Source organism: Piliocolobus tephrosceles, chromosome 13 (genome assembly GCF_002776525.5).
Source record: "Piliocolobus tephrosceles isolate RC106 chromosome 13, ASM277652v3, whole genome shotgun sequence".
Lineage (NCBI taxonomy): Eukaryota > Metazoa > Chordata > Mammalia > Primates > Cercopithecidae > Piliocolobus > Piliocolobus tephrosceles.
This window is the reverse complement of record NC_045446.1, coordinates 56,793,630-56,812,708: the sequence shown is the minus strand read 5'-3', so window position 1 is coordinate 56,812,708 and position 19,079 is coordinate 56,793,630. Positions and strand designations below refer to the sequence as shown.

At 42.5% G+C, this 19,079-nt stretch overlaps 1 protein-coding gene across 1 annotated transcript; it reads left to right on the top strand.

The window, feature by feature from the left end:
* The first annotated feature begins 1,057 nt into the window (after window positions 1-1,057).
* EIF3F (eukaryotic translation initiation factor 3 subunit F) lies at window positions 1,058-9,923 on the top strand. Its single transcript, XM_023189828.2, has 8 exons — window positions 1,058-1,475; window positions 5,420-5,490; window positions 5,723-5,802; window positions 6,529-6,666; window positions 8,183-8,274; window positions 8,746-8,882; window positions 9,018-9,131; window positions 9,697-9,923. Exons 1-8 carry the CDS (start codon window positions 1,058-1,060, stop codon window positions 9,772-9,774), a joined length of 1,128 nt encoding a protein of 375 aa, XP_023045596.1. The 3' UTR covers window positions 9,775-9,923.
* The last annotated feature ends 9,156 nt before the right edge of the window (window positions 9,924-19,079 follow it).

Sequence of the window (19,079 nt, the reverse complement as noted above, 5' to 3'; positions counted from 1 at the left end):
CAAGAAGGAAATTGAGGCTCAGAAAAAAACTTGTAGATTGCCCCAAGTTACACAGTAGGTTACAGTCAGAGCTCCCTCCATCACACAGTGATAATAGCTATGACTTAAAAACTACCGTATATCAGGCATGTGCTGAGAGCTTTACAAGGCAGTACCTCATATAATCCTCTCCTAAAGTACAGACTGGTTTACACAACTTATACAACTCCACTTGACTGTCTAATGGACATCTCAAAGGTGACACATCCAGAAATGAAATCAGGATATTTTCCCCCAAACCTGCTCTAGCTACAGCTTTTGCTATCTCAATTGATAGTGACTTCATCGCTCAGTACAAAATCGCTCAGTACAAAAAAAAATTGCAGTCCTCCATGACTCCTTTCTTTCACATCTCATATACAATTTCTCAGGAAACCCTATTGAAACTACCTTCAAAATATATCCATAATCTTCCCACTTCTCAGAACTTCTACTGCTACCAGCCTGATCCCAGCGACCATCATCTCTCATTTAGATTACCTAGTGGCCTCCCAGCAGGTCTCCCTGCTTTTCCCTCTCTCACCTCCCTCTCCTCACCTCTCCCCATCCTCCAGACTATTCTCAAAGCAGCAGGAGAAATCCAGCTAAGTTCTCCTTCTCGCTCATTGCAGCCTCGAGCTCCTGGGCTCAAACGATCCTTCCTCCTCCATCTCCCAAAGTGCTGAGATTACAGGCGTGAGCCACGCCCAGCCTTAAAATCCTTTTTAAAGGCACTCTGACATCCATTATCTCATTTAAGTCTAAAACGCGAATTTCAACCTTCGCGCTGCTTTCTGGTTCCACCTGGCGGCAGCTGCACAAAGTGTTTCTCTTCGAACGCCCTCCCAAGTTTATCCGGAACTACTTAAGCCCAGGGCTTCCTCAGTGCTCCTCGGGCCAAAAGCAGAGAGCACAAATTCCGGAAGAAATGACCAACAGCGGGACCATTTCAGTTCTCCGGCAAGTATCACCAGTAACCAATAAGCAAAAAGCTCTAGCTCACGTGGTGTTTATTCAGCCTATCAAGCTCCTGATATTCATGAACGCTGTCATTTCCGCTCCTGCCTCCTTTCTCGACAAGATGGCGACACCGGTGTTATCAGCAAGTGCTCCTCCGGCCACGCCAGCCGCAGCCCCGGTGGCGGCACCAGCATCGGCCTCAGTCTCAGTCCCAGCGCCAACGCCAGCACCGGCTGCGGCTCAGGTTCCCGCTGCGGTTCCAGCCGCATCCTCAGACCCTGCGGCAGCAGCGGCTACAACTGCCGCTCCTGGCCAGACCCCGGCCTCGGCGCAAGCTCCAGCGCAGACCCCAGCGCCCGCTCTGCCTGGTCCTGCTCTCCCAGGGCCCTTCCCCGGCGGCCGCGTGGTCAGGCTACACCCAGTCATTTTGGCCTCCATTGTGGACAGCTACGAGAGACGCAATGAGGGTGCTGCCCGAGTTATCGGGACCCTGTTGGGTGAGTGGTCAGAGAAATTAACATTCTTTTCTTTCTCCCACTTCTCATTTATCTCACTCCCCTGTCTCATTAATTCTTTAATTCCTGGCGTCCTACCGTCCTTTCCTCCCATCCCCATGACCTCTTGATCTATATCTCCATCCTGTCTTCTGCTATGACTTACTTCTCAAGCACTTGCACCTCTCCTCTCTTCTCCTGCCGGATTGCTGTCACTTTGAGCGACAAAATACACAAGGAGTAGTTGTGTCATTTACTGAGTATTTTATGCCGGTGGTTTACATTTTTTAATGTTCCCGACAGCAGTTTACGGCAAGTATGATGAGCCCCATCTGCCAGAGATGAGTTCGCACGCCGAGTGGGAAGTCAGGAACCTTTGACTCCCTATCCCAGTGACCACATATTTCTCCCTTATCCACTGACTAAGTGTCATTGTTTTCCAGGTATTGACAGAGTTTTCTAACCAGTTGGCAAAGGAGTGGGGACGTTTGTAAAAAGACATTCCTCCCAACAAGTAAACCGATTTGGCTGGAACCCACTTGGGATTTTATAGTATTCTTCTGTCCTAAAGGTCTGAGCCTGATCATTCTCTGTCCCTCGGTGTCCTCTAATGTTAGTACCTAATGTGAGAAATCCCGTTCCCCCATTTTCCATTTGGACGAAAAACAGTTGTATTATCTGTTTATATTTCTGCCCTTAACCTTGGAATATCCATTCCATCTTAGTGCCAGATTTTAAATAGCTTTGTGAATCCACTTTATTTACAAGCATCCTTTCTCTTTCATACTCTTGAACATGTACTCGTTCTTACACCATAGAAGACAATCGTATATTGCAAAGCAGACAAGATTTGTAAGCAGACTTCACAAAACATTTGCCATGTGACTTGGAGCAAATTGTCTAAAATCTGTTCTGTCAGGAACTACTTTAGACTTAGTCTTTGTGAGAGCTGAATTAAAAACTTCGGACTATGCTAGCACACATTAGGTACATCAGGCCTGGACCACCCCAATGCTTACCGACACACATTCTCTCTCCTTTATCTTTGACAGTATAGCATTTACAGAAACTTAAATTCATATCTTCTGAACATTGCTTGTCTTTTCTCAGACCAAGCTTTTGCGTTTTGTTTGCCACAATTGTTTTCCCTGCTGTCCTTCGTTTGTTTAAGCTTTACCTATCTTCCAGGTTCCCAGCAACAACATTAAGTGCCACTCCATCCCATACCCGGACCCTCACTCCATTCTTAACCTTACACAGCATGATGGTGTTCTGTAACTGTGCCCTACTCTGAGCTTCTGTAATAAATTATTTTTGCATCACTGACCTGGCACTCAGCAGATACATACTTTTTTGGCTGCACTTCCTAATTTTCCAAGCTTGCTAGAGCTATTTAATGAAACAATTCGTTACCCATGATTTATGCTTTAGTGCCCCAAATATTCCAGTGATCCAATCAGACCAGGTATAATCTAATCTACATCCTCAGATCCTCTTCCAGACTGGAATCATGGTACAGTGCTATAGGTGTTATGGAGGCAGTACTTACAGAAGAATAAAGAATAGATTCTGCTTGCTATGAACTTATTTCCTTAGATATTCACAAAACATTTCATTTGTCTAAATGAAGTCATTGGTGCTTTTTTTGTACCATAAAACAGTTAGGAATTTAGAATTCAAAGTGTAATAAAGTGAACTCTCCTGTAACGTTAAAATTCAAGATAGAAATATACTCTTAAATGCAAATAATTAGAATGTAATATAATAAATGTTCTAATAGAATGGTGGCATGGAAATACAGAAGACTTAACTGTTTCAGAAGGTTGGGGAAAAGTTCACAAAGATGACGTTTGAGCTGGGCATTAAAGCAACTACAAGAAGTATAAAAAAGTGGTAAATCCACTATCTGAAACATTCAGTATTACAGGAATGTAGCTGACAGGAGGTAGAGCAGGAAATGAAGCTAGCAGAGGGCAGAGCCATAAGAAGTATTAAATAATTACAAGTGTAAAGTTCTGCGAAGGGAATTACCTGGATCCCTGAGAAGACAAAATGGAACTCTAACCTCATTTGAAGCTCTCTGGGGAAGCTCCTGAGCATTTCGGCTAACACTGAATAGGAATTAAAAATCACTCTGTAGTGAGTGAGTTGAGAGATAGGAAATAGAGTTGATATGACTTGGTGTGATCAGAAATAAGGGATTAGAAGAAAATATCAAGGATGACTTCTACATCTCTGGTTAAGTGTCGAAGAAGAAAGGGAAGGTAGGAGTTGACTTCAGTATAGGTTGTATTCGTTTTGAGATGCCCAGTGAGCATTCTGGTGGAGTTGTCAAGTAGAAAATAGAATATAAAGGTCTGGAGTGCAAAAGAGATGTGGGCAAGTATGTCAGGTTAGGAATTATGTCATTGGAATATAGAAGGTAATTGAACCCATGAAATTGGATGAGATCACGTAAAGCAGGGATTGGCAAACTTTCTGTAAAGGTCCAGACAGTAAATATTTTAGGCTTTGTGTGCAGTCTCTATCACAACTACTTAATTCTGCCTTTATAGCAAGAAAGCAGCCATAAAAAAAGTTGGCATGTAAACTTTATTCACCAAAAACATTTCCACATCAGGGCCTGGCCTAGAAAAGGAACATTGACTAAAAAGACAAGAGAACAAAGACAAAACCCTAAAAACCTAAAAAGTCAGGAAGAAGTAGCCAACAAGGAAGATTAGAAAGGTAGGAAGAAAACTGGAAGGAAAGTTAAGATGGAAAGTAAGTGGTCAAGTCTGTTCAATGCTGATGAGAGGTCAAATAAGATAAAAGATATGTGCACATTTTGTTTAGGGACATAGTTTCATTGAAAGTAGCAGAAACTATAGTGAGTTGGAATTAGACAAACACTGGTAGATAAAGACAACACTGTAATTTCTGGTGGAGAGGGAAACCCTTGAATAGGTTTCAACCCCTTGGGAGGTTCCGATAGATGAGAAGAGAATGGAAAACTCAACCTAGTGGTCTTAGGTCAAGAAACAAATGTAGTGGTAATAAAAAATTTAAAAAAGAAAGAAATACAGCCTGGTCGCAGTGGCTCACGCCTGTAATCCCAGCACTTTGGGAGGCTGAGGCGGGCAGATCACTTGAGGTCAGGAGTTCAAGACCAGCCTGGCCAACATGGTGAAACCCCATCTCTACTAAAAATACAAAAATTAGCTGGGCGTGGTAGCGCACACCTGTAGTCCCAGCTACTTGGGAAGCTGAGGCAGGAGAATCACTTGAACCCAGGAGGCAGAGGTTGCAGTGAGACGAGATTGCACTACTGCACTCCAGCCTGGGCGACAGCAAGAGTTCGTCTCAGGAAAAAAAAAAAAAAATATATATATATATATATATATATAATGAGAATAAAGGTATCAGAACTAGAACAAAAGTTTGTGGTAAAAGACTGACATCTAAGGTTCGCAGATAGATTTCTGGATGATGATAAGATTAAGACTGACCATGGGACCAGATGGCTAAAGGGAGATACAGATGAAGCTCCCGATATCTCAGTGTCTGAAACGTGGCCGCTGTGTTAGCAGTCTATGTGGCCATTAAAATCTTCCAGGTACCTCTGCAGGTTATATTACAGGGAGAAAGTCTAGAGGCTGAAAAACAAAGGCCATAGAGTGAAGGTCTGGAATAGGCTAGTAGTGGAGAGTAACAGGCAAAAGGAGACCTTATAAAGGAAGAATATACCCTATTTGGTGATGATTAGAGGGATAAGCTGGTGATCACACCAGAGTTTCAGTTCCTGGAGAATTCTGGTCCCATTGATGCACCGGACTAAACTTGGAGCTAATGAGTTCAGTTAGGTGTTCATTGACATTGAAGAGATCATCAAAAGCATTTCAAAAGTAGTTGGAGGTTGTTGGGAGCCCTAGGATTGTGTAACACATGAACGATTCTCTCTTTCACAGGAACTGTGGACAAGCACTCAGTGGAGGTCACCAATTGCTTTTCAGTGCCACACAACGAGTCAGAAGATGAAGTGAGTAGGAATCCAAGCTGTCCCTCTGCAGTTTTTAGCTGTTCATTTGCTAGGCTCCCCTCACAGCCCCTCCCACACTCATAACTAGAGCTCCTGTAGCCAAGGAGCCTCTTCCCATTTGTACGTACTTCCTGGGCTGCTTCTGTTTATTGGGGGTGGCCTCTTGTCCTTTTTAACCAATTTTTCTTTGGACTTCTGGCTTCTTAGCTTGCTTTCCTGCCTTCCCTGTTAGGTGGCTGTTGACATGGAATTTGCTAAGAACATGTATGAACTACATAAAAAGGTTTCTCCAAATGAGCTCATCCTGGGCTGGTAAGTTGGGGAGGTGGGGGTTGGGGCTAATGGAAAATCTCTCTGTGATTGCCAGTGTCTTTTGCTACTGGACTGGATCTTATCCTCTTCCTTTTGGAGAGAAGAGTATTGCAAGTGTATTCCTGACTGCGAGCAGTGGCTCAATGCCTGTAATCCCAGCTGGGAGGCTGAGGCAAGAGGATCACTTGAGCCCAGTAGTTCAAGATCAGCCTGAGCAAAATAATGAGACCCTGACTCTACAAATACATGTTTTAAAAACTTAGCCAGGCATGATGACACACACCTATAGTCCTAGCTACTTAGGAGGCTGAGGCTGGAGAATCACTTGAGGCCAGGAATTTGAAGCTGCAGTGAACTATAATCATGCCACGCCACTGCACTCCAGACTGAGTGACAGAGTGAGACCCAGTCTCTAAAAAACAAAAAAGGAAAGTGTGTTACCTGTGGGAACTGTGAATTCAGTGGGTTTTGCTGGTGGTTCTGATCCTGTGGGGCCAGGATATTTTGAATTACCTTGTAAGAGACTTGGAATTTTTCAGCAGCACTAAGTCAGCCTTTGATTTTGTTTGACATAGTTTTCAATGTGTATATTGTTCTTGGCATTTGGTATCACTAGGTATCCCTACCATAGAGGTATTGGGTACCCTAAAGACACCCATGCCACTGTTGCGTTTGATGTTGATGTCACATATAGACATGAGTCTGCAACTGTGTTCCATTTCACAGGTATGCTACAGGCCATGACATCACAGAGCACTCTGTGCTAATCCATGAGTACTACAGCCGAGAGGCCCCCAACCCCATCCATCTCACTGTGGACACAAGTCTCCAGAATGGCCGCATGAACATCAAAGCCTATGTCAGGTGACCACAGTCTTGGGCTACAAGGGCATAAAACCATGCCTAGATGCCATCCCTCCCCCACCCCAAGCAAGGTTCATTCCTTCCATGTGTAACTTGCTGTGTTCCTCTCTCTCAACAGTTATTCAAACGGTTTCACTCTGAAACAGAATCTGTTCCTATGATTTCTACCGCTGATCCTAGTTGTACTCCAGTTCCTACTCATTGCCCTTTTAAGTATTTGAGCAAGCTGTCAAGTCATCTTTTGTAGAACCTAATTATCCATAGTTCCTACAGCCAGTCATCACATGGTATTTGAGCAAGCTATCAAGTCATCTTTTGGAGAACCTAACTCCATAGTTCCTACAGCCAGTCATCATGCGGTATTCTTGTCATGATCCTTCACCACATTCATTACTTTTCTGAATTACCCATTAGTTTGTCATCGTCTCTAGAACTCAGCGCTGTACTCAGGGTAGTACATATTAAAGGATGACTGTCCTTATTTTGAACACATTAATTAACCCAGGATTGAGTGCAGTTTTAATGACAGTGACATTACAGTGAACATGTTGAGCTTGCAGGTGGTTAAAATGCCACTTAAGGGGGATGTTGGGAAAGGCCCTGGTGGCATGCTGAGGAAGCAGCTGTGGGAGTTGGAAGCAGCTGTGGGAGTTGGAAAGTCAGAGGGAAGGCAGCTGTTAGTGCATCTGTTAGGCTGTTGATTTTGTGCTGGTTCTGTGTCTGACACTGACAAAGCCAGTTAACTCTTACACAGTAAGACAAAGATGGTGGGTGCCAAGTCTTTATGAGCCAGTTGGCATACCACCACTAAGCACTAGCCATTGCCTGACTTCTTAGCCTTCCCAAGTATTTCAGACTCCTCAAGATCCAGTATATATATATGTGTGTGTGTGTGTGTGTGTGTGTGTGTGTGTGTATAAAATCCAGCTGGATGGGTGGATGGGTGGGTGGGTGGATGGATAGATAGATAGATAGATAGATAGATAGATAGATAGATAGATAAAGAGAGTTGACATAGTAAAGTATAGATCCAGGTATATAATTGACATAGTAAAAACAATACCTTTAGTGAGATTACTTATAGCACCCAATATGATTGGGTAAGCAGGAGTTGGTTTCCTTTTTCAATGCTGATGAAGGGCTTGGTCCCAGAAAAGACTTGTCTCTGTCTCTTTTCCATGGTGGGCAGCTATATAGACAGCCAACTCCATGGGGTAATTGAGTCCTGTCCTCTCATCACTGACACTGTACCGTGTGTGGAGTAATCCTCTAAAGGGACCAGGCCAAGTGCAAAGGTTGAGTCCCCTCTTACAGATCAAAGATTTGGTATGTGGGACAAGCTAAGGGGAGAAAGTAACTTTTGCTCCCATGAGACCTCTGGGGTTCATTTGGTCCCACCCTTCCTATCTTAGAACTTTGGGAGCCATATTCCTGCTGTATCTGCATTCTCAGCCCAGAATAGACATGGAAACCCTCTCCCAAGGCCATCTGTTTACCTTGGCTTCTCCTTCCTCAGTACTTTAATGGGTGTCCCTGGGAGGACCATGGGAGTGATGTTCACACCTCTGACAGTGAAATACGCATACTATGACACTGAACGCATCGGAGGTGAGTAACCTTTCCGTACTCTCTTGAGAGGGCATAGGCGTTTTCAGGGAAGGGGGCTGCTGTTCTGCAATAAGGATGGAGGCCTTGGGTGGTTTAAAACCTTGGGTGGTTTAAAAAGGGACTGTTGATCTAAGGTTTGTGAAGACTAGAAGTTACAGTCATCTCTTGTATAAATGGGATTTAAGGAATTATTTGAGAAACTGTTAAAGGTGGGAAATTATCAGCACCAGAGGCCACATGACCATTCACATGAGATCAAAACCGGTGATGAGCATACCAGATAAAAGGAGTTGAGCTCTGTTAGGAGGAAAAAGGCTGATAAGGGCACAGCAGGGAGTGTGATTGAGCAGACTATCTAAGGGGAGGTGGGAAACAGAGTTAGCAGGACTTTAAGGCCATCTCTTTCCTGGTGGGATGACTGAATTCTCTCTCTTACTGCCCACCACTGCCACTGCCACCCAACTTCCACAGTTGACCTGATCATGAAGACCTGCTTTAGCCCCAACAGAGTGATTGGACTCTCAAGTGACTTGCAGCAAGTAGGAGGGGCATCAGCTCGCATCCAGGATGCCCTGAGCACAGTGTTGCAATATGCAGAGGATGTACTGGTGAGAGGGGAAAGAAAAAACAAAGGGGGAGGACATAGTTCTCCATCCTGGGATCACTGAGGCCCGTGCTGATGAAATGGTAGGGCCCAGTGGTTATACTTAACTGCCTCATTGAGTCTTTGTTTTGGTGCTCAGTCTGGAAAGGTGTCAGCTGACAATACTGTGGGCCGCTTCCTGATGAGCCTGGTTAACCAAGTACCCAAAATAGTTCCCGATGACTTCGAGACCATGCTCAACAGCAACATCAATGTGAGTGCCCTTCCTGAGCCCCTGCTTGCCTGGTTTCTTCCCCCACCTCAGCACATACACTCAAATGTGAAGAGTTGGGTGAGGTGGCCTGGAGTAGGATAGAGACAGGGCTTCACCTATAGCCCCATGGAAGTCCAGGTTGTGAGGAAGGAAGAGGTGTGGTATGCATGTTTGGAGACTTCTTCCTTCTCCCATGATTACATTGTCTCATTTACTGCTGATACTACTGTGACTTACTGTCTAAATTTGTGATAGAAAGAAACACTGAAATTCAGAGGTTAAGGAAAATGCAATTACTTGTGTTCCCCATCTGAGTTCACAGACCCCGTATATTCCATCCATGGGTTTCATGTCTAGACTGTAAGTGTCTCAGTAGAGATAAGAAAGTCTTCTCAAGCATTTCTTTTCTGTCTTCTGCCTTTTTGACTTTTATTCAGTCTCTCCCAGCTGTCATTTATCCACAACTGTCCTCATACCTAGTGCCCACCATAGAGCCGGCCAAAGCCAGCCTTTTTGCTCCCTTTCCACCCAACCCCCCACTCATTGTGTATTCTTTGTCTTCCAGGACCTGCTGATGGTGACCTACCTGGCCAACCTCACACAGTCACAGATTGCCCTCAATGAAAAACTTGTAAACCTGTGAATGGACCCCAAGCAGTACGCCTGCTGGTATAGGTCTTAAACCCAGGACTCAGAAGTGAAGGAGAAATGGGTTTTTTGTGGTCTTGAGTCACACTGAAACAGTCAACTGTGTGTGACTCTAATAAACATAGCCTACCTTTTGTGAATTAATTTCATCTTATGTGAGTTTATTGCCAGGTGGAAGGGAGGAAAATGTTTTAGATCACACAGAAACCAGAAAGTGAATATTGTAGGTAAAGAAGTTGGTTATGTGTTAGGCATGTTACTGTTTTACCAAACTGTTCTTTTGGTTTTCAATATGGAAAGGTGTCCATTGGCAAAACTGTACCTTTTCTTGAGGATTCATGTGATTTCTATAGGAAATGAAAATAAGAATCCATGGAGAAAAAATAGCTGAGAAAATTGGATGCTTAATCTAAACTAAAAGAGTAGAGTGTGTAGTCACTATCTTAAAATACATTAATAGTAAGATGAAGCTGTTTGCCACTTTAGTTCAAGGAGGCAGAATTAAGATCTGTGGGTTAAAGATTAAAGAGGTTTCCCCAAAACTTCAGAAAATTCTTAGATGCTATCTGTAACTTGAGGGTACAGCCTTCAGTTATATTGAGGTCTGCCAGTGGCTCAATTTGAGCAAAGACTAGATGGCATTTCCCAGAGGCCTTGTAGGCTAGAGTACTTGCCTGTGTAACTTCAGACATCCGTTTCCTCTGGTATCCTGGAGTTCTACCTCGCCACTGTGTGTCTTAGAAAGAAACAAGTCATTATTCAAGAACTCAGGAAATTACATACTGGAGTGAAACGGTGGATGAAGGCAATGGGGAATCAAAAAGGCCTGGATCCTAGTTCTGAAGTATGTGTAGCCTTAGGAAAGATAAATTATTATAAGAGTCATAAGATATGGATCATAAACATATATAGTCCATTAGGGTATTATGAGGATTCCATGAATTAATAAATGTCAGGTTAATTGCCACTTGTAGAGAATAGCACCTGGTATGTAGTAAGCACAGATAAGTGGTAGATGCTATGATACCTAAAGCTGAATAGTTTGAAAGTAATAAGCAATATGAACCCCAGCCTGGAATTCGGTTCTGAGATATGTACCTTAGGAAATACAAGTTATGGGAGTCATAAAGTGTGGATAGTAATGATAGATACTTTCTTACAGGTAGGGAAGTGTAAACAGATCTTATCGGCAAAATGGTGATGATAGGACAAACTGAGGTTAAAAGTAGAGCGCATGGTGGGAAGAAGGTTAATCGAGTCAAAATGTTTCAGTGTTCTTACATTTTTGGGAGTAGCCAGTTAATATCAACTTGGTCTTTTTAAGTATGCATGATAAAATTCCAAGGTTAATTGCTAGAAGTATATATAATCCCTAAATGAATAGTGATGAGAAATGGTGGGATAATAGGCAAGAAACAAAATTTTAAATTTGAGAAGTAAGCATAGAAAAGGTGGATAAAACAAGATGGCAAAACAAGTCCAAATACATCAGTAATTACAATAAATGTACAAGAGGAAAAATTGAATATTAAAATTCTGAGGAATTTTAATGGGTGTCCCTGGGAGGACCATGGGAGTGATGTTCACACCTCTGTCTGAGGAAAAATTGAATATTAAAGCAAACCCCAATAGTATGCTGTTTACAGGAGACACATCTAAAACAAGGACATACAAGTTGTCCTGCAGCTATAACAACATAGGTGAATGTTAATAGTGTTGAATGAAAAAAGCTGGTCTCAGAAAACATATACATTATGATACTCCAAAAGTTCAAAAACAAGTGAAACTTGTTTAGACATGCAGTTGGCTGTCTGTATATGTGGGTTCCACATCTATGGACTCAACTATCTACAGGTTGAAAATATTGAGGGGGGAAATTGTGTCTGGACTAAACCTGTACAGACATTTTTCCCTGTCATTTTTCCCTAAACAATTCAGGTATTAGATAGTGTTTATACTGTATTGGGTATCTAGATGTATTAGGTAATCTAGAGATGACTTAAAAGTATATGAGAAGGTATGCACAGGTTATATCCAAATACTGCATATTAGGGACTTGAGCGTCAGAGGATTTCTGTATCCAAGGGAGGTTCTGGAACCAATCCTCCACAAATACTAAGAGTTGACTGCATATATATATATATGTACAGTCTATTCTCATTATCTGTAGTAGTTATGTTTTATAAAGTCACCATGAACACTGAATTAGAAAGTACTGAACCATTATTCTCAAGGGAAATGCAGGACTGGGTTCCTATGATCCTCTGGTCACATTTTCATCAACCGATCAGTACATAAACTTGTTACATGTGTTTCTGTTTGAAGATACCTTAGTATATATGGTTGACCCATTAACATTGAACTCAGCCCACCACACTAACTTATTCCTGAGTGAAGCTTACCTCAGTTTCTCCAGGCGGCACATCACAGTCTTCTTGCACTTAGGAACACTTGGCACTGTGCTTGGGGACCACCTAAAGCCGCAAAATCCACAGAAATGCAAAAGACATGACACTAAATAGACTGAAAAGGATACTTGTTTATGAGAACTGAAACAAGAAGGCGTTGTTCCACCTCAGCTGGGAACATGGACAGCAGGCAATTCAAATTTTTTCACGTGCTCCATGTCCGCAAATGGCTGCAAAAGCCCAGCAAGTACTGATACTGGAGTTAGAAATACATTTTAGCAAGAGGTAAATTCACAAATATGGAATCTGCAAGAAATGAGAATTGACTAATGTGTGTGTATATTATATATATATGATAAAACCAAAAAGCAAAAGAATGATAAACTAAAAATTCTCAATAATGTTTACTTTGGTGGTGAGAAGAGGCTGGCAAGTAAAATAAGTCAATATCGTTACTGGCAATGATCTAGTTTGAGGTTGGGCAGTGGTGTTTCATCATGGGTATTTATTATATTAGCCCAACCTGAACTAATGACCGTATTGTGGTGTTATTACTTAGCTGTATTCTACACTTAATAGCCATTGTATTTAAACAAGAGAAAATAGAGATATTGAAGATAAAGGAGAGCCAGGCAAAGTGGCTCACACCTGTAATCTCAGCGCTTTGGGAAGCCGAGACGGGTGAATCAAGACCAGGAGTTCAAGACCAGCCTGGCCAACATGGTGAAACCCCGTCTCTACTTAAAAAACAAAAAATACAAAAGTTAGCCAGGCGTGGTGGCACGCACCTGTAGTCCCAGCTACTTGGGAGGCTGAGGCAGGAGAATCTTGAACCCGGGAGGTAGAGGTTGCAGTGAGCTGAGATTGCATCACTGCACTCCAGCCTGGGTGACAGAATGAGACCCTTTCTCAAGAAAAAAGAAAAAATAAAGTGGAAAGGAGGAGGGTTTTTTAAAAATTAGTACTACCGAATTTATATGGTTGAAAACTTGAAAATGCTAATGAGAAACATGAGATATAATCACTTGAAGGCATATCATGTTCTTGAATAAGAAGACAACATTAAAAGGTGTTAATTTTCCCTGTCAAATTACATATTTGTCATAATTACAATAAAATACAAAGAGCTATTTTGGAACTGGGCAAGCTGTTTCTAATGTATATGGAAAAATAAAAATGTTTCCAAAAAATCCCTGCAGAGAGAAACTAGCCCTTCCAGAAATAAAATATATTACAGAACTGTGTAATTAAAGCAGTATGGTACTGGTTCATAAAAGAACATAAAACCAAATAGTTCAGCAGACTCAAAATGCACGTGTTGGTGAGGATATGGAGAAAAGGGAACCCTTATACACTCGGTGTGAATGTAAATTAGTACAGACATTGTGGAAAACAGTATGGAGTTTCCTCAATAAAAATACATATGATCCAGCAATCCCATTACTAGGTATACATCCAAAGGAAATGCAATCAGTATGTTGAAGAGATACATGTTCACTGAAGCATTATTCACAATAGCCAAGACGTCAACCTAAGTGTCCATCAACAGAAGATAGATACGGCTGAGCGTGGTGGCCCATGCTTGTAATCCCAGCACTTTGGGAGGCCAAGGCAGGTGGATCACTTGAGGTCAAAAGTTCTTGACCAGCCTGGCCAACATGATGAAACCCCGTCTCTACAAAAAATACAAAAATTAGCCGGGCATCTTTGCGGGCACCTGTAATCCCACCTACTCGGGGGCTGAAGTGAGAATGGCTTGAACCCAGGAAGTGGAGATTTCAGTGAGCTGAGATTCCACCACTGCACTCCAGCCTGAGCGACAAAGTAAGACTTCATCTCAAAAAAAAAAGATAAAATATGGTACATCTACACAATAGTATGTTATTAACCTTAAAAGAAGGAAATAACTGATTTACAACAACATGGATGGACCTGGAGGATGTTATGCTAGTGAAATAAGCCATGATCCCACTTGGATATGGAATCACAGAATCGAACTCGCAAGTAGAGTGTAGAAAGGTGGTTTCATGGGCTGGAGGGAGGGGATAAATGGGAGATGTTGGTCAAAGGGTACAAAGTTTCAGTTAAACAGGACCAGTGAGTTCTGCAGACCTATTGTGCAGCAGGGTGGCTAGTTAGTATATACTTGAAAATTGCTAGGAGCAGATCTTGAAATGTTCTCACCAGAAGAAATAAGTATGTGAGGTGATGGATGTAACCAGCTTGATTGTGGTAATCAATTTCACAATATACGTGTATCAAAACATCACGTATGAAATATATACAGTTTTTGTCAATTTAAAGATGGATATCAGAATTCTAGAATATGATAAAATTGTATTTTCAAGCAAATAAAGATGGATTACTTAAGAGCGAACGAGTGGTAATTTGGAAACAATGTTGGATTCCTACTTCATTACCTGCACCAAAATAAGTTGCTCATGGAATAAAAACTTGTCTGAAAAAAAAAAACATAAATATGAGGAAAAAAACACAGCAATGTGTTTTTAATGATTTATGAGTGAGGAAGAACTTTCTAAGAACTGAGAATCCAGGAGTTATTTTAAAAGACTGACAAATTTAGCTACATTTTAAAAATCTGAGTGGCAAAATACACACACAAATAGTCAATACAAATATAAAACTGGGAAAATAATTGCAGTTCGTATCAAACAAAGCGCTAATATTCTTGTCCCAGAATTCCTACAGTTTTTTGAAGGCCAATTTAATACATAAGTGTGTAAAGGATATAACCAGACAGCTCACACACAGACACACAAAGAAACATGAAAAGATGCTTGATCTCGCTGGTAAAACGTAAATTAAAACTATGATGTCATTTTTAAAAATCAGATTCACAAATTTTAAAAGTTGCTAATGCTGGAGTGGCCAGAGGAAACGTGATACAGGCGCACATTGCTAGTAGATGTAAAAGTTAGTACAGCCCTCTCTATGGAGGCATTTTGAATTCGTATTTGTCAAAATTACAAATATGCATACCCTTAACCCAGGAATTCCACTCCTCATTGTATATCCTACAAATAAACTGGTCTCGTTATGACACAATGTAATGAGTACATACATAAGTACTGAAATATTTGGTTATCATAGCATCAAGATGGTAATCAACCCAAATGACTATTACCAGAAAACAAGCATGATGTATCCATAAAACACAATACTATGCAGTTGTTAAGCAGAATGAGACAGTCCTCTACATATCAATATGGATACAGAGTAAGTGAAAAAAGCCAGGAGAAAATGTCTATAATACGCTGTCACTGTGTACGGGAAAATAAGTGATAATAAATACCTAGAATCTTTGTGAAGGTACAGCCAAGAAACTACTGTCACTGATTGCCTTGAGAGAAGGTACTAGGTGGAGCACAGGACAGGACAAAAGATGTACTTTTTATTGTTTCTTCTGTATAACTTTTGAATGTTATGCCATGTTTAGGTAATACTTTTTCAAAAAATATATAAAAATATAAAAACCTGAAAGACAATACCTTATATTTTTACGTATACTATAAAAAGTAAGAAATATTGGGAAGCAGAGGTGGGCGGATCACCTGAGATCAGGAGTTCGAGACCAGCCTGACCGACATAGAGAAACCCTGTCTCTACTAAAAATACAAAAATTAGCCAGGTGTGGTGGCACATGCCTGTACTCCCAGCTACTTGGGAGGCTGAGGCAGGGGAATCGCTTGAACCCAGGAGGTGGAGGTTGCGGTGAACCAAGATCACACCACCGCACTCCAGCCTAGGCAACAGGAGCAAGACTCCATCTCAAAAAAAAAGTGGGAAACATGCAATAAATGATAAAATCAAATTTAAGATACTACTTCTGGAGAGTAAAAGAGGAAGAGAGGGAACAGTATTGGCAAGGGATACAGGTGTGGTTTCAACTGTATCTGTAATGGCTTTCCTTTAAAAAATAAGATATGGCCAGAAGCAGTGGTGCACACCTGTACTCCCAGCGACTCGAGAGGCTGAGGACGGAGGATCCTTTGAGCCCAGGAGTTCAAGGCTGTGGTGCACAATGATTATGCCTGTGAATAGCCACTGCACTCCAACCTAGGCCACATAGCAACACCCTGTCTATAAAAAATAAGATATAAAGTAAATATGACATAATATTAAGTACATAAGTACTTGTTATATCTGTAAGAATATATAATATTTCATTAAAAATTAGAGGGTCCACATTTATCTTGGGAAATTATACATACTAATTTATCATGTGCCTAGAAAATTAGGCCTCTACATGTGTTTTCATTTGTATGTGAAATGGCTCAGAAATGAACAAGAACTGGGAGTCACCCAACTCATCTCTGTTTCCAGAGTGCCTGGTGCCCCAGGCCTCAACCCCTCCACTTCACAGCTCTTTACTCTGCCTCTTCCACTCCCTGTTCAACCTCCTGAGTAACATTTCAGGGCCCTAGTGCAAAATCCAACCCTGCCTTCTTTCCTTAGAGGCTTCTCAGAGCCTGGAGGCTTTGACTCTCTTCTGAGAAGTGGAGGACAGAAGAACTGAGACCCTGACCACCTCTCAGGAAGCTTAACTTGTTCAAGTCAAAGCCAAAAGCAGGACGTCTTTTCTGGAACTGAGATTGTAGACGGCTACAAGAGCCTAGAGAAGGCATTTCACTGAGGAAATGGAACCAGAGGCCTGGAATAGAGCTTACAGGATGGCCAAGAGGTATACCTGGAAGTGAGACTAGGCTGAACAAGGCAGAGGCAAGCTGTGGCCCAGACACAATGAAGAGACTAAGAGAATGGTCTGTGAAGGCATGTTGATACCAAGATAGCTGAAGGAGCATCCAGAAGCTTCAGAAGAGAGGGCAGGGGTGCCTTTCAGGGTGATCACACCACTGGCAGTCTGAGAGATGATTGGAGTCGTCCAATCGAGCAGTAAAGGTATCCTAGGGCGGGATAAGGCCCAGGAAATGGAGATGCAGAAACACACAAGAGAAACAGTGGCCCAGCACTCCTGAGACAGGCTGTCCCACCACCTGCCCAACCTGGAGTACAGGCTGAGCAGGAAGCGGAAGCAGTGACCATTGACAGCGGTTAGGAAGTTACGGCTGAGGTGGAATTTCCACAGTATACAGAAAATTAGAACAAGCCCAAGGCCGGGCGCGGTGGCTCAAGCCCGTAATCCCAGCACTTTGGGAGGCCGAGACGGGCGGATCACAAGGTCAGGAGATCGAGACCATCCTGGCTAACACGGTGAAACCCCGTCTCTACTAAAATACAAAAAATTAGCCAGGCGTGTTGGCAGGCGCCTGTAGTCCCAGCTACTCGGGAGGCTGAGGCAGGAGAATGGCATGAACCCAGGAGGCGGAGCTTGCAGTGAGCTGAGATCCGGCCACTGCACTCCAGCCTGGGCGACAGAGCGAGACTCCGTCTCAAAAAAAAAAAAAAGAACAAGCCCACAACACCTATAACTAAGGTATTGTTCCAAAGTTCCTCGCCCCCAGCTGCCTGTCCACCCTACCACAGTAATTTCCCTTTTTGAGGCTGTCGACAATTTTACCCAAATCTCTTTCTACCCAGTCCTTCAAACAGCTTCCCAAGAACTCCCTAGCCGATCATTTTCCTGACTAGAACCCTCGAATTACTAATCCATTTTATTCCTAAAATTATATCACATCATTCCACTCACCAGAGCCACCTAAATTAATTGATCCTTTCAACCAGTCCCGCATACCATGCCCACCACCCTGCCCTACTAAGCCATGGGCCCACCACCCCACCATTTCTCACTTACTCTCTATTCCCCTGAGAATCTGTTCAGCACCAGTTACCCAGTGGCAATGAACTTGGGTTGACGGTTGCTTTGACAGAGAATATTAGCTTCATAGGCATAAATGGTATGTTCCTGTACCTTCCTGGATGGGCTTCAGTTTACACTGAGATCATGAGCATTTTTACCTTAGGGGAATCCTTATCCAGTGGACAACCTGACACCAAGCCCATGGATGCATTGATCCCATGGAACCCCAACCTCAGGGGCACCTTGATCACTTAGAAGGGAACATGGCAACCCCGAGGGAACACATCATCCCCGGGAACACTGACTCTCTGTTCATACTGGCTCTGTAAGGACTCTGTCTCTGTGGGCTCCCTGACCCAGCAAGCAGATTAATCTCAGGTGGCAATGAGTCCCTAAAGCATCTCACTGGCCCATTGACCCCAGGTACACTAACAGCATTTGCTCCACAGGCATCATTCATTCATTTAGCATTCACTGGGCTGCTTTTACTTGCCAAATATTGTGTTAGCACTGAATGAATAAATATACACTTTATGATAACTTGGGGGCGGGGGCAGAGAAAAAGGGGAAACAGGCAGTTTTGGAGGCTGTGTCTATCTCCAGATGGTGGGAGGAGGGAGAGATTGAGGCCCCTTTCCTCTTAGCGGCAGCTCAGGAGCGATCCCAGGGTCGGTGCTTCCATCTGGATCAGGTGAAGCACACACAGTGAGCCTGTCTTTTTGCTCCCTGCAGAGGGTGGGCACGGGATCGCCCTGTTCCTGTTGCTAAATTGGTCCTGCTGGGGGACTGCACTGTATTCTCACTACCTCTACAAGGGACAAGGGATATGTGTGACCTTACAATGACTTTGGTGTGCTCTCTGTTAGGGCCAGACAGGGAGGGCAAACCAGCTCACAAAATCTCAATCCTTTTATGAACAATGATATTTTTATTGTTATGAGTAACATTTATTTTTAAGGATTGGAAAATATAGAAAAAAGAGAAAGAAGAAAATATAAATAATTCAAATTCGCCCTCAGTGATCATTATTGTTAACATGTTCTGCCAGTCCCTTTTCTCTGCAAGCAACTTGTTTTAAAACAATGTTTCAAATTTTGTATTTTGTCTTTTTTT